This window comes from Bufo bufo, chromosome 3 (assembly GCF_905171765.1).
Source record: "Bufo bufo chromosome 3, aBufBuf1.1, whole genome shotgun sequence".
Taxonomy (NCBI): domain Eukaryota; kingdom Metazoa; phylum Chordata; class Amphibia; order Anura; family Bufonidae; genus Bufo; species Bufo bufo.
Window position 1 is genome coordinate 3574520 of NC_053391.1, and position 16568 is coordinate 3591087.

The following is a 16568-nucleotide window of genomic DNA, read 5'->3' on the forward strand; positions in this document are numbered from 1 at the left end:
TACACAGCTCAGCAGACAGTATCACACAGGATAGGATTAGATACACAGCTCAGCAGACAGTATCACACAGGATAGGATTAGATACATAGCTCAGCAGACAGTATCACACAGGATAGGATTAGATACACAGCTCAGCAGACAGTATCACACAGGATAGGATTAGATACACAGCTCAGCAGACAGTATCACACAGGAGAGGATTAGATACACAGCTCAGCAGACAGTATCACACAGGATAGGATTAGATACACAGCTCAGCAGACAGTATCACACAGGATAGGATTAGATACACAGCTCAGCAGGTAGTATCACACAGGACAGGATTAGATACACAGCTCAGCAGACAGTATCACACAGGACAGGATTAGATACACAGCTCATCAGACAGTATCACACAGGATAGGATTAGATACACAGCTCAGCAGACAGTATCACAAAGGATAGGATTAGATACACAGCTCAGCAGACAGTATCACACAGGACAGGATTAGATACACAGCTCAGCAGACAGTATCACACAGGATAGGATTAGATACACAGCTCAGCAGACAGTATCACACAGGATAGGATTAGATACACAGCTCAGCAGACAGTATCACACAGGACAGGATTAGATACACAGCTCAGCAGACAGTATCACACAGGAGAGGATTAGATACACAGCTCAGCAGACAGTATCACACAGGATAGGATTAGATACACAGCTCAGCAGGTAGTATCACACAGGAGAGGATTAGATACACAGCTCAGCAGACAGTATCACACAGGATAGGATTAGATACACAGCTCAGCAGGTAGTATCACACAGGATAGGATTAGATACACAGCTCAGCAGACAGTATCACACAGGATAGGATTAGATACACAGCTCAGCAGACAGTATCACACAGGATAGGATTAGATACACAGCTCAGCAGACAGTATCACACAGGAGAGGATTAGATACACAGCTCAGCAGACAGTATCACACAGGATAGGATTAGATACACAGCTCAGCAGGTAGTATCACACAGGACAGGATTAGATACACAGCTCAGCAGACAGTATCACACAGGACAGGATTAGATACACAGCTCAGCAGACAGTATGACACAGGAGAGGATTAGATACACAGCTCAGCAGACAGTATCACACAGGAGAGGATTAGATACACAGCTCAGCAGTCAGTATCACACAGGATAGGATTAGATACACAGCTCAGCAGACAGTATCACACAGGATGGGATTAGATACACAGCTCAGCAGACAGTATCACACAGGACAGGATTAGATACACAGCTCAGCAGACAGTATCACACAGGATAGGATTAGATACACAGCTCAGCAGACAGTATCACACAGGACAGGATTAGATACACAGCTCAGCAGACAGTATCACACAGGAGAGGATTAGATACACAGCTCAGCAGACAGTATCACACAGGATAGGATTAGATACACAGCTCAGCAGACAGTATCACACAGGATAGGATTAGATACACAGCTCAGCAGACAGTATCACACAGGATAGGATTAGATACACAGCTCAGCAGACAGTATCACACAGGACAGGATTAGATACACAGCTCAGCAGACAGTATCACACAGGAGAGGATTAGATACACAGCTCAGCAGACAGTATCACACAGGACAGGATTAGATACACAGCTCAGCAGGTAGTATCACACAGGACAGGATTAGATACACAGCTCAGCAGACAGTATCACACAGGACAGGATTAGATACACAGCTCAGCAGACAGTATGACACAGGAGAGGATTAGATACACAGCTCAGCAGACAGTATCACACAGGAGAGGATTAGATACACAGCTCAGCAGTCAGTATCACACAGGATAGGATTAGATACACAGCTCAGCAGACAGTATCACACAGGATAGGATTAGATACACAGCTCAGCAGGTAGTATCACACAGGACAGGATTAGATACACAGCTCAGCAGACAGTATGACACAGGAGAGGATTAGATACACAGCTCAGCAGACAGTATCACACAGGAGAGGATTAGATACACAGCTCAGCAGACAGTATCACACAGGACAGGATTAGATACACAGCTCAGCAGACAGTATCACACAGGATGGGATTAGATACACGGCTCAGCAGACAGTATCACACAGGAGAGGATTAGATACACAGCTCAGCAGACAGTATCACACAGGATAGGATTAGATACACAGCTCAGCAGACTGTATCACACAGGATAGGATTAGATACACAGCTCAGCAGACAGTATCACACAGGATAGGATTAGATACACAGCTCAGCAGACAGTATCACACAGGATAGGATTAGATACACAGCTCAGCAGACAGTATCACACAGAATAGGATTAGATACACAGCTCAGCAGACAGTATCACACAGGATAGGATTAGATACACAGCTCAGCAGACAGTATCACACAGGATAGGATTAGATACACAGCTCAGCAGACAGTATCACACAGGATAGGATTAGATACACAGCTCAGCAGACAGTATCACACTGGGATAGGATTAGATACACAGCTCAGCAGACAGTATCACACAGGACAGGATTAGATACACAGCTCAGCAGACAGTATCACACTGGGAATGGCTCAGCACCTAAGATCACGGACTCCTTGTACCTCTGCTGACATTTTGGTAATTGTGGTGCAGCGGAGAAGAGATTAGTGATCTGCCCCCCCACCTCTCGGACAAGCCCCCTCCCCCCCAACCCCCCCCCCCCCCCCCCTCCTCCTGGATCTTATTTCTATTCTTTTCTCTTGCAGTTAACACGCTGAACGTCTGCCGGCAGAACATGACCCTCGCGGTGCCTGCGGGGGCTGACGTGGTGCTGCGCTGCCCCCTAGAGGACGTCCAGGGCTCCGCTGCCCTCTACTCTGTGTCCTGGCATTTCCAGGCTGCTCCGCTCCTCTACCCCAGCCTCCTGTACAGAGTCGGGTGGGAGGGGGTCACTGAATATATGGAGGGGTTGGCGCAGCGCCTGCAGATGGTGGCCGCAGTGCGGGGGAACTATAGCTTAATTCTGCGCACTGTGGGACAGGAAGATGCTGGGAGATATCACTGCCAGGTGGAGGAGTGGAGGCTGCTGGAAGGCAACTGGAGGTTGGAGGCTTCTGATACCTCAGGATACTTGCAGCTCGAGGTAGTCATCCCAGGTAAGAGGCCCTGTGGTCCACATCTATAGTGGCCAGATGAGGACCTCCTGACCCTTCTGGAGACCAGAGGCTATAGTAAGCAGTAACAAGTTGTGGGGTCCTGGAGGAGGGAAGGCTGAGGAGTTCTAGATCACTATTACACAGGTTTGTGAAGTTCTGTATATATAGTACATAGGTTGGGGGGTCCCAGATCAGTATAGTATTGGTTGGGAGGTTCTGCATCAGTATAGTATCGGTTGGGAGATTCCGCATCAGTATAGTATTGGTTGGGAGCTTCCGCATCAGTATAGTATTGGTTGGGAGCTTCCGCATCAGTATAGTATCGGTTGGGAGGTTCCGCATCAGTATAGTATCGGTTGGGAGGTTCCGCATCAGTATAGTATTGGTTGGGAGGTTCCGCATCGGTATAGTATCGGTTGGGAGGTTCCGCATCGGTATAGTATCGGTTGGGAGGTTCCGCATCGGTATAGTATCGGTTGGGAGGTTCCGCATCGGTATAGTATCGGTTGGGAGGTTCCGCATCGGTATAGTATCGGTTGGGAGGTTCCGCATCGGTATAGTATCGGTTGGGAGGTTCCGCATCGGTATAGTATCGGTTGGGAGGTTCCGCATCGGTATAGTATCGGTTGGGAGGTTCCGCATCGGTATAGTATCGGTTGGGAGGTTCCGCATCGGTATAGTATCGGTTGGGAGGTTCCGCATCGGTATAGTATCGGTTGGGAGGTTCCGCATCGGTATAGTATCGGTTGGGAGGTTCCGCATCGGTATAGTATCGGTTGGGAGGTTCCGCATCGGTATAGTATCGGTTGGGAGGTTCCGCATCGGTATAGTATCGGTTGGGAGGTTCCGCATCGGTATAGTATCGGTTGGGAGGTTCCGCATCGGTATAGTATCGGTTGGGAGGTTCCGCATCGGTATAGTATCGGTTGGGAGCTTCCGCATCGGTATAGTATCGGTCGGGAGGTTCCGCATCGGTATAGTATCGGTCGGGAGCTTCCGCATCGGTATAGTATCGGTTGGGAGCTTCCGCATCGGTATAGTATCGGTTGGGAGCTTCCGCATCGGTATAGTATCGGTTGGGAGCTTCCGCATCGGTATAGTATCGGGTGTGAGGTTCCGCATCGGTATAGTATCGGCTGTGAGGTTCCGCATCGGTATAGTATCGGTTGGGAGCTTCCGCATCGGTATAGTATCGGTTGGGAGCTTCCGCATCGGTATAGTATCGGGTGTGAGGTTCCGCATCGGTATAGTATCGGCTGTGAGGTTCCGCATCGGTATAGTATCGGTCGGGAGCTTCCGCATCGGTATAGTATCGGTTGGGAGCTTCCGCATCAGTATAGTATCGGTTGGGAGCTTCCGCATCAGTATAGTATCGGTTGGGAGGTTCCGCATCAGTATAGTATCGGTTGGGAGCTTCCGCATCAGTATAGTATCGGTTGGGAGCTTCCGCATCAGTATAGTATCGGTTGGGAGGTTCCGCATCAGTATAGTATCGGTTATGTATTGAGGTTCCCAAATCTCATCATCTTCCATCTCCTCCCAGATGATCGGCTGAGGGTGAACCTCACTGAATTAACCCTCGTGGCCCCAGAGGAGTCCAGCTTGACCTTGCCCTGTCATGTGCTGTCTACATCTGTCTCCGGCTCCATCTTCTCGATTACTTGGTGGAAGGTCCGGGTCCTGGGGCCCCAACTGCTGTTCAATGCCAGCCACCTGGGCCACTTTGTGTACCCCAGTGAGGAGGGCAACCGTCTCCAGTATGAGCAAGCCTCAGAGCTGACGTTCCATCTGAGGATCCTCCGCACACATCGGGCAGATACTGGGGTCTACTACTGCAGGATCCAGGAGTGGGCACGGACGCCCCGCGGGGTCTGGTACCAGATCGGACAGCGAAGTGGGGGGAACATGTCCATTACCATCCAGCCAGCAGGTACAAGTCACATCCAGAGCTGCAGTCAAAGGTCTATCATTACATCAAGTCTTCTACTTCAGTCCCATCTAAAGCTGCAGTCACAGGTCTATTATTACATCCTCATGGGCCACCTGCGCACAAGAAAGAAAACGGCCATTAACTACGGACTCTGTCAGATTATGTCCATTTTGTTTCTGCCCCAGTATTAGTAATGTCCACCATAGTGGCCCCCAGCATTAGTAACGTCCCCCATAGTGGCCCCCAGCCGTAATCACGTCCCCCATAGTGGCCCCCAGCTGTAATGTTTCTTTTTTTTGCAAAAAACATCACTCCCCTCACCCCCTTGCTTGCGTCGAGCCAGTCGCTCCTATCTTGATGGTGAAGGAAATGCTCTCAGAGTGATGATGTCACCACTCGTTCCTGCTGGGAGTACATGGTGATGTCATCATGCTGAGAGTGCAGACTAGAACGGTTCACTGTCAAGTACATGTAGCCTTGTACTCTAGACACATCCAGAGCTGCAGTCACCGTTCTCCTGTTTCCCCACAGGTTTTCACTCTCACATCTGCCCGTCTCCGGGGTTCCTCTACTTTCTGCTTGTCGTCTTGGGGCTCTTCCTCTTCCTGCTCATGGTCCTTGGGTGGAGACTTCTTACAAGATGGAGGAACAAGACTAGGAGTTCATCCACACAGGCGGAAAAGGCTTTGTGGACTTCAATGAAGACGTCTAAGGTGAACTTTGATGATCGGAGTGAGGAGGAGCCTGAGACAGTGGAGACGGAGCAGATCCAGCTCCAGTCTGCAAAGGACCTTAGTCAGTGACTAATAGTGAAGCTGCAGGCTCCAAAGATGAGGAGACCTGGAGGTCACATCGGGGATGCACAATAACGAGTAGCCACCCTCTTGTGCCGGTGCCACTTACGTCTGCAGCTGAACATGTATCCTGCACATGAACAGGATTTATTCTCCATAAACTTAATCAACAATGAATTTACCACAGAATGGGCTCCTGGAGAAGGGGACCCAACACACATTCCCTTCTCTATAAGGGAGATATGACCCAGCAGAGGACTCCTGCCCTCTTCAAAGAAATGGAACCAGATACATACCCTTAGAAGCGCACGGGAGGTACAAGACCACCTGGCCAGGGATTGCAGATCATGTGCTCCACCCACTTCAACTCCCCCGCTGTGCGTCAGATCCTGCAGAGACTAATAAATGGTGATGTCTATTATTTCTGTTATCACAGAGCATTGTACAATGTGAAAAAGGAATGGTGTCTGTATCCTCAGTACTAACATTCACTGAAATGGGTGATAACAGGGGGCAATAGACTGTATTCTCCTGTCCTACAGTCATCCTCTCCCCTGAAATGGCTGATAACAGGGAGCAATAGACTGTATTCTCCTGTCCTACAGTCATCCTCTCCCCTGAAATGGCTGATAACAGGGAGCAATAGACTGTATTCTCCTGTCCTACAGTCATCCTCTCCCCTGAAATGGCTGATAACAGGGAGCAATAGATTGTATTCTCCTGTCCTACAGTCATCCTCCCCCCTGAAATGGCTGATAACAGGGAGCAATAGACTGTATTCTCCTGTCCTACAGTCATCCTCTCCTCTGAAATGGCTGATAACAGGGAGCAATAGATTGTATTCTCCTGTCCTACAGTCATCCTCCCCCCTGAAATGGCTGATAACAGGGAGCAATAGACTGTATTCTCCTGTCCTACAGTCATCCTCTCCCCTGAAATGGCTGATAACAGGGGGCAATAGACTGTATTCTCCTGTCCTACAGTCATCCTCTCCCCTGAAATGGCTGATAACAGGGAGCAATAGACTGTATTCTCCTGTCCTACAGTCATCCTCTCCCCTGAAATGGCTGATAACAGGGAGCAATAGACTGTATTCTCCTGTCCTACAGTCATCCTCTCCCCTGAAATGGCTGATAACAGGGAGCAATAGATTGTATTCTCCTGTCCTACAGTCATCCTCTCCCCTGAAATGGCTGATAACAGGGGGCAATAGACTGTATTCTCCTGTCCTACAGTCATCCTCTCCCCTGAAATGGCTGATAACAGGGAGCAATAGATTGTATTCTCCTGTCCTACAGTCATCCTCCCCCCTGAAATGGCTGATAACAGGGAGCAATAGACTGTATTCTCCTGTCCTACAGTCATCCTCTCCCCTGAAATGGCTGATAACAGGGGGCAATAGATTGTATTCTCCTGTCCTACAGTCATCCTCTCCTCTGAAATGGCTGATAACAGGAGGCAATAGACTGTATTCTCCTGTCCTACAGTCATCCTCTCCCCTGAAATGGCTGATAACAGGGAGCAATAGATTGTATTCTCCTGTCCTACAGTCATCCTCCCCCCTGAAATGGCTGATAACAGGGAGCAATAGACTGTATTCTCCTGTCCTACAGTCATCCTCTCCCCCCCTGAAATGGCTGATAACAGGGGGCAATAGACTGTATTCTCCTGTCCTACAGTCATCCTCTCCCCCCCCTGAAATGGCTGATAACAGGGGGCAATAGATTGTATTCTCCTGTCCTACAGTCATCCTCTCCCCTGAAATGGCTGATAACAGGGAGCAATAGACTGTATTCTCCTGTCCTACAGTCATCCTCTCCCCTGAAATGGCTGATAACAGGGGGCAATAGACTGTATTCTCCTGTCCTACAGTCATCCTCTCCCATGAAATGGCTGATAACAGGGGGCAATAGACTGTATTCTCCTGTCCTACAGTCATCCTCTCCCCTGAAATGGCTGATAACAGGGAGCAATAGACTGTATTCTCCTGTCCTACAGTCATCCTCTCCCCTGAAATGGCTGATAACAGGGAGCAATAGACTGTATTCTCCTGTCCTACAGTCATCCTCTCCCCTGAAATGGCTGATAACAGGGGGCAATAGACTGTATTCTCCTGTCCTACAGTCATCCTTTCCCCTGAAATGGCTGATAACAGGGAGCAATAGACTGTATTCTCCTGTCCTACAGTCATCCTCTCCCCCCCTGAAATAGCTGATAACAGGGGGCAATAGATTGTATTCTCCTGTCCTACAGTCATCCTCTCCCCTGAAATGGCTGATAACAGGGAGCAATAGACTGTATTCTCCTGTCCTACAGTCATCCTCTCCCCTGAAATGGCTGATAACAGGGAGAAATAGACTGTATTCTCCTGTCCTACAGTCATCCTCTCCCCTGAAATGGCTGATAACAGGGAGCAATAGACTGTATTCTCCTGTCCTACAGTCATCCTCCCCCCTGAAATGGCTGATAACAGGGAGCAATAGACTGTATTCTCCTGTCCTACAGTCATCCTCTCCCCTGAAATGGCTGATAACAGGGGGCAATAGACTGTATTCTCCTGTCCTACAGTCATCCTCTCCCCTGAAATGGCTGATAACAGGGAGCAATAGACTGTATTCTCCTGTCCTACAGTCATCCTCTCCCCTGAAATGTCTGATAACAGGGAGCAATAGACTGTATTCTCCTGTCCTACAGTCATCCTCTCCCCTGAAATGGCTGATAACAGGGAGCAATAGACTGTATTCTCCTGTCCTACAGTCATCCTCTCCCCTGAAATGGCTGATAACAGGGAGCAATAGATTGTATTCTCCTGTCCTACAGTCATCCTCTCCCCTGAAATGGCTGATAACAGGGGGCAATAGACTGTATTCTCCTGTCCTACAGTCATCCTCTCCCCTGAAATGGCTGATAACAGGGAGCAATAGATTGTATTCTCCTGTCCTACAGTCATCCTCCCCCCTGAAATGGCTGATAACAGGGAGCAATAGACTGTATTCTCCTGTCCTACAGTCATCCTCTCCCCTGAAATGGCTGATAACAGGGGGCAATAGATTGTATTCTCCTGTCCTACAGTCATCCTCTCCTCTGAAATGGCTGATAACAGGAGGCAATAGACTGTATTCTCCTGTCCTACAGTCATCCTCTCCCCTGAAATGGCTGATAACAGGGAGCAATAGATTGTATTCTCCTGTCCTACAGTCATCCTCCCCCCTGAAATGGCTGATAACAGGGAGCAATAGACTGTATTCTCCTGTCCTACAGTCATCCTCTCCCCCCCTGAAATGGCTGATAACAGGGGGCAATAGACTGTATTCTCCTGTCCTACAGTCATCCTCTCCCCCCCCCTGAAATGGCTGATAACAGGGGGCAATAGATTGTATTCTCCTGTCCTACAGTCATCCTCTCCCCTGAAATGGCTGATAACAGGGAGCAATAGACTGTATTCTCCTGTCCTACAGTCATCCTCTCCCCTGAAATGGCTGATAACAGGGGGCAATAGACTGTATTCTCCTGTCCTACAGTCATCCTCTCCCATGAAATGGCTGATAACAGGGGGCAATAGACTGTATTCTCCTGTCCTACAGTCATCCTCTCCCCTGAAATGGCTGATAACAGGGAGCAATAGACTGTATTCTCCTGTCCTACAGTCATCCTCTCCCCTGAAATGGCTGATAACAGGGGGCAATAGATTGTATCCTCCTGTCCTACAGTCATCCTCTCCCCTGAAATGGCTGATAACAGGGGTCAATAGACTGTATTCTCCTGTCCTACAGTCATCCTCTCCCCTGAAATGGCTGATAACAGGGAGCAATAGACTGTATTCTCCTGTCCTACAGTCATCCTCTCCCCTGAAATGGCTGATAACAGGGGGCAATAGACTGTATTCTCCTGTCCTACAGTCATCCTTTCCCCTGAAATGGCTGATAACAGGGAGCAATAGACTGTATTCTCCTGTCCTACAGTCATCCTCTCCCCCCCTGAAATAGCTGATAACAGGGGGCAATAGATTGTATTCTCCTGTCCTACAGTCATCCTCTCCCCTGAAATGGCTGATAACAGGGAGCAATAGACTGTATTCTCCTGTCCTACAGTCATCCTCTCCCCTGAAATGGCTGATAACAGGGAGAAATAGACTGTATTCTCCTGTCCTACAGTCATCCTCTCCCCTGAAATGGCTGATAACAGGGAGCAATAGACTGTATTCTCCTGTCCTACAGTCATCCTCTCCCCTGAAATGGCTGATAACAGGGGGCAATATATTGTATCCTCCTGTCCTACAGTCATCCTCTCCCCTGAAATGACTGATAACAGGGGGCAATAGATTGTATCCTCCTGTCCTACAGTCATCCTCTCCCCTGAAATGGCTGATAACAGGGGGCAATAGACTGTATTCTCCTGTCCTACAGTCATCCTCTCCCCTGAAATGGCTGATAACAGGGGGCAATAGACTGTATTCTCCTGTCCTACAGTCATCCTCTCCCCTGAAATGGCTGATAACAGGGGTCAATAGACTGTATTCTCCTGTCCTACAGTCATCCTCTCCCCTGAAATGGCTGATAACAGGGAGCAATAGACTGTATTCTCCTGTCCTACAGTCATCCTCTCCCCTGAAATGGCTGATAACAGGGGGCAATAGACTGTATTCTCCTGTCCTACAGTCATCCTCTCCCCTGAAATGGCTGATAACAGGGAGCAATACACTGTATTCTCCTGTCCTACAGTCATCCTCTCCCCCCATGAAATGGCTGATAACAGGGGGCAATAGACTGTATTCTCCTGTCCTACAGTCATCCTCTCCCCCCCTGAAATGGCTGATAACAGGGGGCAATAGACTGTATTCCCCTGTCCTACAGTCATCCTCTCCCCTGAAATGGCTGATAACAGGGGGCAATAGACTGTATTCTCCTGTCCTACAGTCATCCTCTCCCCTGAAATGGCTGATAACAGGAGGCAATAGACTGTATTCTCCTGTCCTACAGTCACCCCCCCCCCCCTGAAATGGCTGATAACAGGGGGCAATAGACTGTATTCTCCTGTCCTACAGTCATCCTCTCCCCTGAAATGGCTGATAACAGGGGGGAATAGATTGTATCCTCCTGTACTACAGTCATCCTCTCCCCTGAAATGGCTGATAACACCTGAAATGGCTGATAACAGGGGTCAATAGACTGTATTCTCCTGTCCTACAGTCATCCTCTCCCCCCCTGAAATGGCTGATAACAGGGGGCAATAGATTGTATTCTCCTGTCCTACAGTCATCCTCTCCCCTGAAATGGCTGATAACAGGGAGCAATAGACTGTATTCTCCTGTCCTACAGTCATCCTCTCCCCTGAAATGGCTGATAACAGGGAGAAATAGACTGTATTCTCCTGTCCTACAGTCATCCTCTCCCCTGAAATGGCTGATAACAGGGAGCAATAGACTTTATTCTCCTGTCCTACAGTCATCCTCTCCCCTGAAATGGCTGATAACAGGGGGCAATATATTGTATTCTCCTGTCCTACAGTCATCCTCTCCCCTGAAATGACTGATAACAGGGGGCAATAGACTGTATCCTCCTGTCCTACAGTCATCCTCTCCCCTGAAATGGCTGATAACAGGGGGCAATAGACTGTATTCTCCTGTCCTACAGTCATCCTCTCCCCTGAAATGGCTGATAACAGGGGGCAATAGACTGTATTCTCCTGTCCTACAGTCATCCTCTCCCCTGAAATGGCTGATAACAGGAGGCAATAGACTGTATTCTCCTGTCTTACAGTCATCCTCTCCCCCCCTGAAATGGCTGATAACAGGGGGCAATAGACTGTATTCTCCTGTCCTACAGTCATCCTCTCCCCTGAAATGGCTGATAACAGGGGGCAATAGATTGTATCCTGCTGTCCTACAGTCATCCTCTCCCCTGAAATGGCTGATAACAGGGGTCAATAGACTGTATTCTCCTGTCCTACAGTCATCCTCTCCCCTGAAATGGCTGATAACAGGGAGCAATAGACTGTATTCTCCTGTCCTACAGTCATCCTCTCCCCTGAAATGGCTGATAACAGGGAGCAATAGACTGTATTCTCCTGTCCTACAGTCATCCTCTCCCCCCATGAAATGGCTGATCACAGGGGGCAATAGACTGTATTCTCCTGTCCTACAGTCATCCTCTCCCCCCCCTGAAATGGCTGATAAAAGGGGGCAATAGACTGTATTCTCCTGTCCTACAGTCATCCTCTCCCCTGAAATGGCTGATAACAGGGGGCAATAGATTGTATTCTCCTGTCCTACAGTCACCCTCTCCCCTGAAATGGCTGATAACAGGGAGCAATAGATTGTATTCTCCTGTCCTACAGTCATCCTCTCCCCTGAAATGGCTGATAACAGGAGGCAATAGATTGTATTCTCCTGTCCTAGAGTCATCCTCTCCCCTGAAATGGCTGATAACCGCTAGCAATAGACTGTATTCTCCTGTCCTACAGTCATCCTCTCCCCTGAAATGGCTTATAACAGGGGGCAATAGACTGTATTCTCCTGTCCTACAGTCATCCTCTCCTCTGAAATGGCTGATAACAGGGGGTAATAGACTGTATTCTCCTGTCCTACAGTCATCCTCTCCCCAAAAATGGCTGATAACAGGGGGCAATAGACTGTATTCTCCTGTCCTACAGTCATCCTCTCCCCCCCCTGAAATGGCTGATAACAGGGGGCAATAGATTGTATTCTCCTGTCCTACAGTCATCCTCTCCCCTGAAATGGCTGATAACAGGGAGCAATAGACTGTATTCTCCTGTCCTACAGTCATCCTCTCCCCTGAAATGGCTGATAACAGGGGGCAATAGACTGTATTCTCCTGTCCTACAGTCATCCTCTCCCATGAAATGGCTGATAACAGGGGGCAATAGACTGTATTCTCCTGTCCTACAGTCATCCTCTCCCCTGAAATGGCTGATAACAGGGAGCAATAGACTGTATTCTCCTGTCCTACAGTCATCCTCTCCCCTGAAATGGCTGATAACAGGGGGCAATAGATTGTATCCTCCTGTCCTACAGTCATCCTCTCCCCTGAAATGGCTGATAACAGGGGTCAATAGACTGTATTCTCCTGTCCTACAGTCATCCTCTCCCCTGAAATGGCTGATAACAGGGAGCAATAGACTGTATTCTCCTGTCCTACAGTCATCCTCTCCCCTGAAATGGCTGATAACAGGGGGCAATAGACTGTATTCTCCTGTCCTACAGTCATCCTTTCCCCTGAAATGGCTGATAACAGGGAGCAATAGACTGTATTCTCCTGTCCTACAGTCATCCTCTCCCCCCCTGAAATGGCTGATAACAGGGGGCAATAGATTGTATTCTCCTGTCCTACAGTCATCCTCTCCCCTGAAATGGCTGATAACAGGGAGCAATAGACTGTATTCTCCTGTCCTACAGTCATCCTCTCCCCTGAAATGGCTGATAACAGGGAGAAATAGACTGTATTCTCCTGTCCTACAGTCATCCTCTCCCCTGAAATGGCTGATAACAGGGAGCAATAGACTGTATTCTCCTGTCCTACAGTCATCCTCTCCCCTGAAATGGCTGATAACAGGGGGCAATATATTGTATCCTCCTGTCCTACAGTCATCCTCTCCCCTGAAATGACTGATAACAGGGGGCAATAGATTGTATCCTCCTGTCCTACAGTCATCCTCTCCCCTGAAATGGCTGATAACAGGGGGCAATAGACTGTATTCTCCAGTCCTACAGTCATCCTCTCCCCTGAAATGGCTGATAACAGGGGGCAATAGACTGTATTCTCCTGTCCTACAGTCATCCTCTCCCCTGAAATGGCTGATAACAGGGGTCAATAGACTGTATTCTCCTGTCCTACAGTCATCCTCTCCCCTGAAATGGCTGATAACAGGGAGCAATAGACTGTATTCTCCTGTCCTACAGTCATCCTCTCCCCTGAAATGGCTGATAACAGGGGGCAATAGACTGTATTCTCCTGTCCTACAGTCATCCTCTCCCCTGAAATGGCTGATAACAGGGAGCAATACACTGTATTCTCCTGTCCTACAGTCATCCTCTCCCCCCATGAAATGGCTGATAACAGGGGGCAATAGACTGTATTCTCCTGTCCTACAGTCATCCTCTCCCCCCCTGAAATGGCTGATAACAGGGGGCAATAGACTGTATTCCCCTGTCCTACAGTCATCCTCTCCCCTGAAATGGCTGATAACAGGGGGCAATAGACTGTATTCTCCTGTCCTACAGTCATCCTCTCCCCTGAAATGGCTGATAACAGGAGGCAATAGACTGTATTCTCCTGTCCTACAGTCATCCCCCCCCCCCTGAAATGGCTGATAACAGGGGGCAATAGACTGTATTCTCCTGTCCTACAGTCATCCTCTCCCCTGAAATGGCTGATAACAGGGGGCAATAGATTGTATCCTCCTGTACTACAGTCATCCTCTCCCCTGAAATGGCTGATAACAGGGGTCAATAGACTGTATTCTCCTGTCCTACAGTCATCCTCTCCCCCCCTGAAATGGCTGATAACAGGGGGCAATAGATTGTATTCTCCTGTCCTACAGTCATCCTCTCCCCTGAAATGGCTGATAACAGGGAGCAATAGACTGTATTCTCCTGTCCTACAGTCATCCTCTCCCCTGAAATGGCTGATAACAGGGAGAAATAGACTGTATTCTCCTGTCCTACAGTCATCCTCTCCCCTGAAATGGCTGATAACAGGGAGCAATAGACTTTATTCTCCTGTCCTACAGTCATCCTCTCCCCTGAAATGGCTGATAACAGGGGGCAATATATTGTATTCTCCTGTCCTACAGTCATCCTCTCCCCTGAAATGGCTGATAACAGGGGGCAATATATTGTATTCTCCTGTCCTACAGTCATCCTCTCCCCTGAAATGACTGATAACAGGGGGCAATAGACTGTATCCTCCTGTCCTACAGTCATCCTCTCCCCTGAAATGGCTGATAACAGGGGGCAATAGACTGTATTCTCCTGTCCTACAGTCATCCTCTCCCCTGAAATGGCTGATAACAGGGGGCAATAGACTGTATTCTCCTGTCCTACAGTCATCCTCTCCCCTGAAATGGCTGATAACAGGAGGCAATAGACTGTATTCTCCTGTCTTACAGTCATCCTCTCCCCCCCTGAAATGGCTGATAACAGGGGGCAATAGACTGTATTCTCCTGTCCTACAGTCATCCTCTCCCCTGAAATGGCTGATAACAGGGGGCAATAGATTGTATCCTGCTGTCCTACAGTCATCCTCTCCCCTGAAATGGCTGATAACAGGGGTCAATAGACTGTATTCTCCTGTCCTACAGTCATCCTCTCCCCTGAAATGGCTGATAACAGGGAGCAATAGACTGTATTCTCCTGTCCTACAGTCATCCTCTCCCCTGAAATGGCTGATAACAGGGGGCAATAGACTGTATTCTCCTGTCCTACAGTCATCCTCTCCCCTGAAATGGCTGATAACAGGGAGCAATAGACTGTATTCTCCTGTCCTACAGTCATCCTCTCCCCCCATGAAATGGCTGATCACAGGGGGCAATAGACTGTATTCTCCTGTCCTACAGTCATCCTCTCCCCCCCTGAAATGGCTGATAAAAGGGGGCAATAGACTGTATTCTCCTGTCCTACAGTCATCCTCTCCCCTGAAATGGCTGATAACAGGGGGCAATAGATTGTATTCTCCTGTCCTACAGTCACCCTCTCCCCTGAAATGGCTGATAACAGGGAGCAATAGATTGTATTCTCCTGTCCTACAGTCATCCTCTCCCCTGAAATGGCTGATAACAGGAGGCAATAGATTGTATTCTCCTGTCCTAGAGTCATCCTCTCCCCTGAAATGGCTGATAACCGCTAGCAATAGACTGTATTCTCCTGTCCTACAGTCATCCTCTCCCCTGAAATGGCTTATAACAGGGGGCAATAGACTGTATTCTCCTGTCCTACAGTCATCCTCTCCTCTGAAATGGCTGATAACAGGGGGTAATAGACTGTATTCTCCTGTCCTACAGTCATCCTCTCCCCAAAAATGGCTGATAACAGGGGGCAATAGATTGTACTCTCCTATCCTACAGTCATCCTCTCCCCTGAAATGGCTGATAACAGGGGCAATAGATTGTATTCTCCTGTCCTACAGTCATCCTCTCCCCTGAAATGGCTGATAACAGGGAGCAATAGATTGTATTCTCCTGTCCTACAGTCATCCTCTCCCCTGAAATGGCTGATAACAGGGAGCAATAGACTGTATTCTCCTGTCCTACAGTCATCCTCTCCTCTGAAATGGCTGATAACAGGGGGCAATAGATTGTATTCTCCTGTCCTACATTCATCCTCTCCCCTGAAATGGCTGATAACAGGGGGCAATAGATTGTATTCTCCTGTCCTACAGTCATCCTCTCCCCTGAAATGGCTGATAACAGGGGGCAATAGACTGTATTCTCCTGTCCTACAGTCATCCTCTCCCCCCCTGAAATGGCTGATAACAGGGGGCAATAGACTGTATTCTCCTGTCCTACAGTCATCCTCTCCCCCCCTGAAATGGCTGATAACAGGGGGCAATAGACTGTATTCTCCTGTCCTACAGTCATCCTCTACCCTGAAATGGCTGATAACAGGGAGCAATAGACTGTATTCTCCTGTCCTACAGTCATCCTCTCCAATGAAATGGCTGATAACAGGGAGCAATAGACTGTAT

The 16568-nt window shown here is 48.7% G+C and overlaps 1 protein-coding gene across 1 annotated transcript in view; it reads left to right on the forward strand.

The window, feature by feature from the left end:
• Positions 1-6283, forward strand: part of LOC120994311 (immunoglobulin superfamily member 3-like) — a 32759-nt gene extending 26476 nt beyond the window's left edge. Inside the window, exons 7-9 of the mRNA XM_040422776.1 lie at positions 2755-3144; positions 4688-5074; positions 5606-6283. Of these exons, the coding sequence (XP_040278710.1) occupies positions 2755-3144; positions 4688-5074; positions 5606-5877 (1049 nt within the window). The 3' untranslated portion in view covers positions 5878-6283. The remainder of the gene's footprint in view (positions 1-2754; positions 3145-4687; positions 5075-5605) is intronic.
• The last annotated feature ends 10285 nt before the right edge of the window (positions 6284-16568 follow it).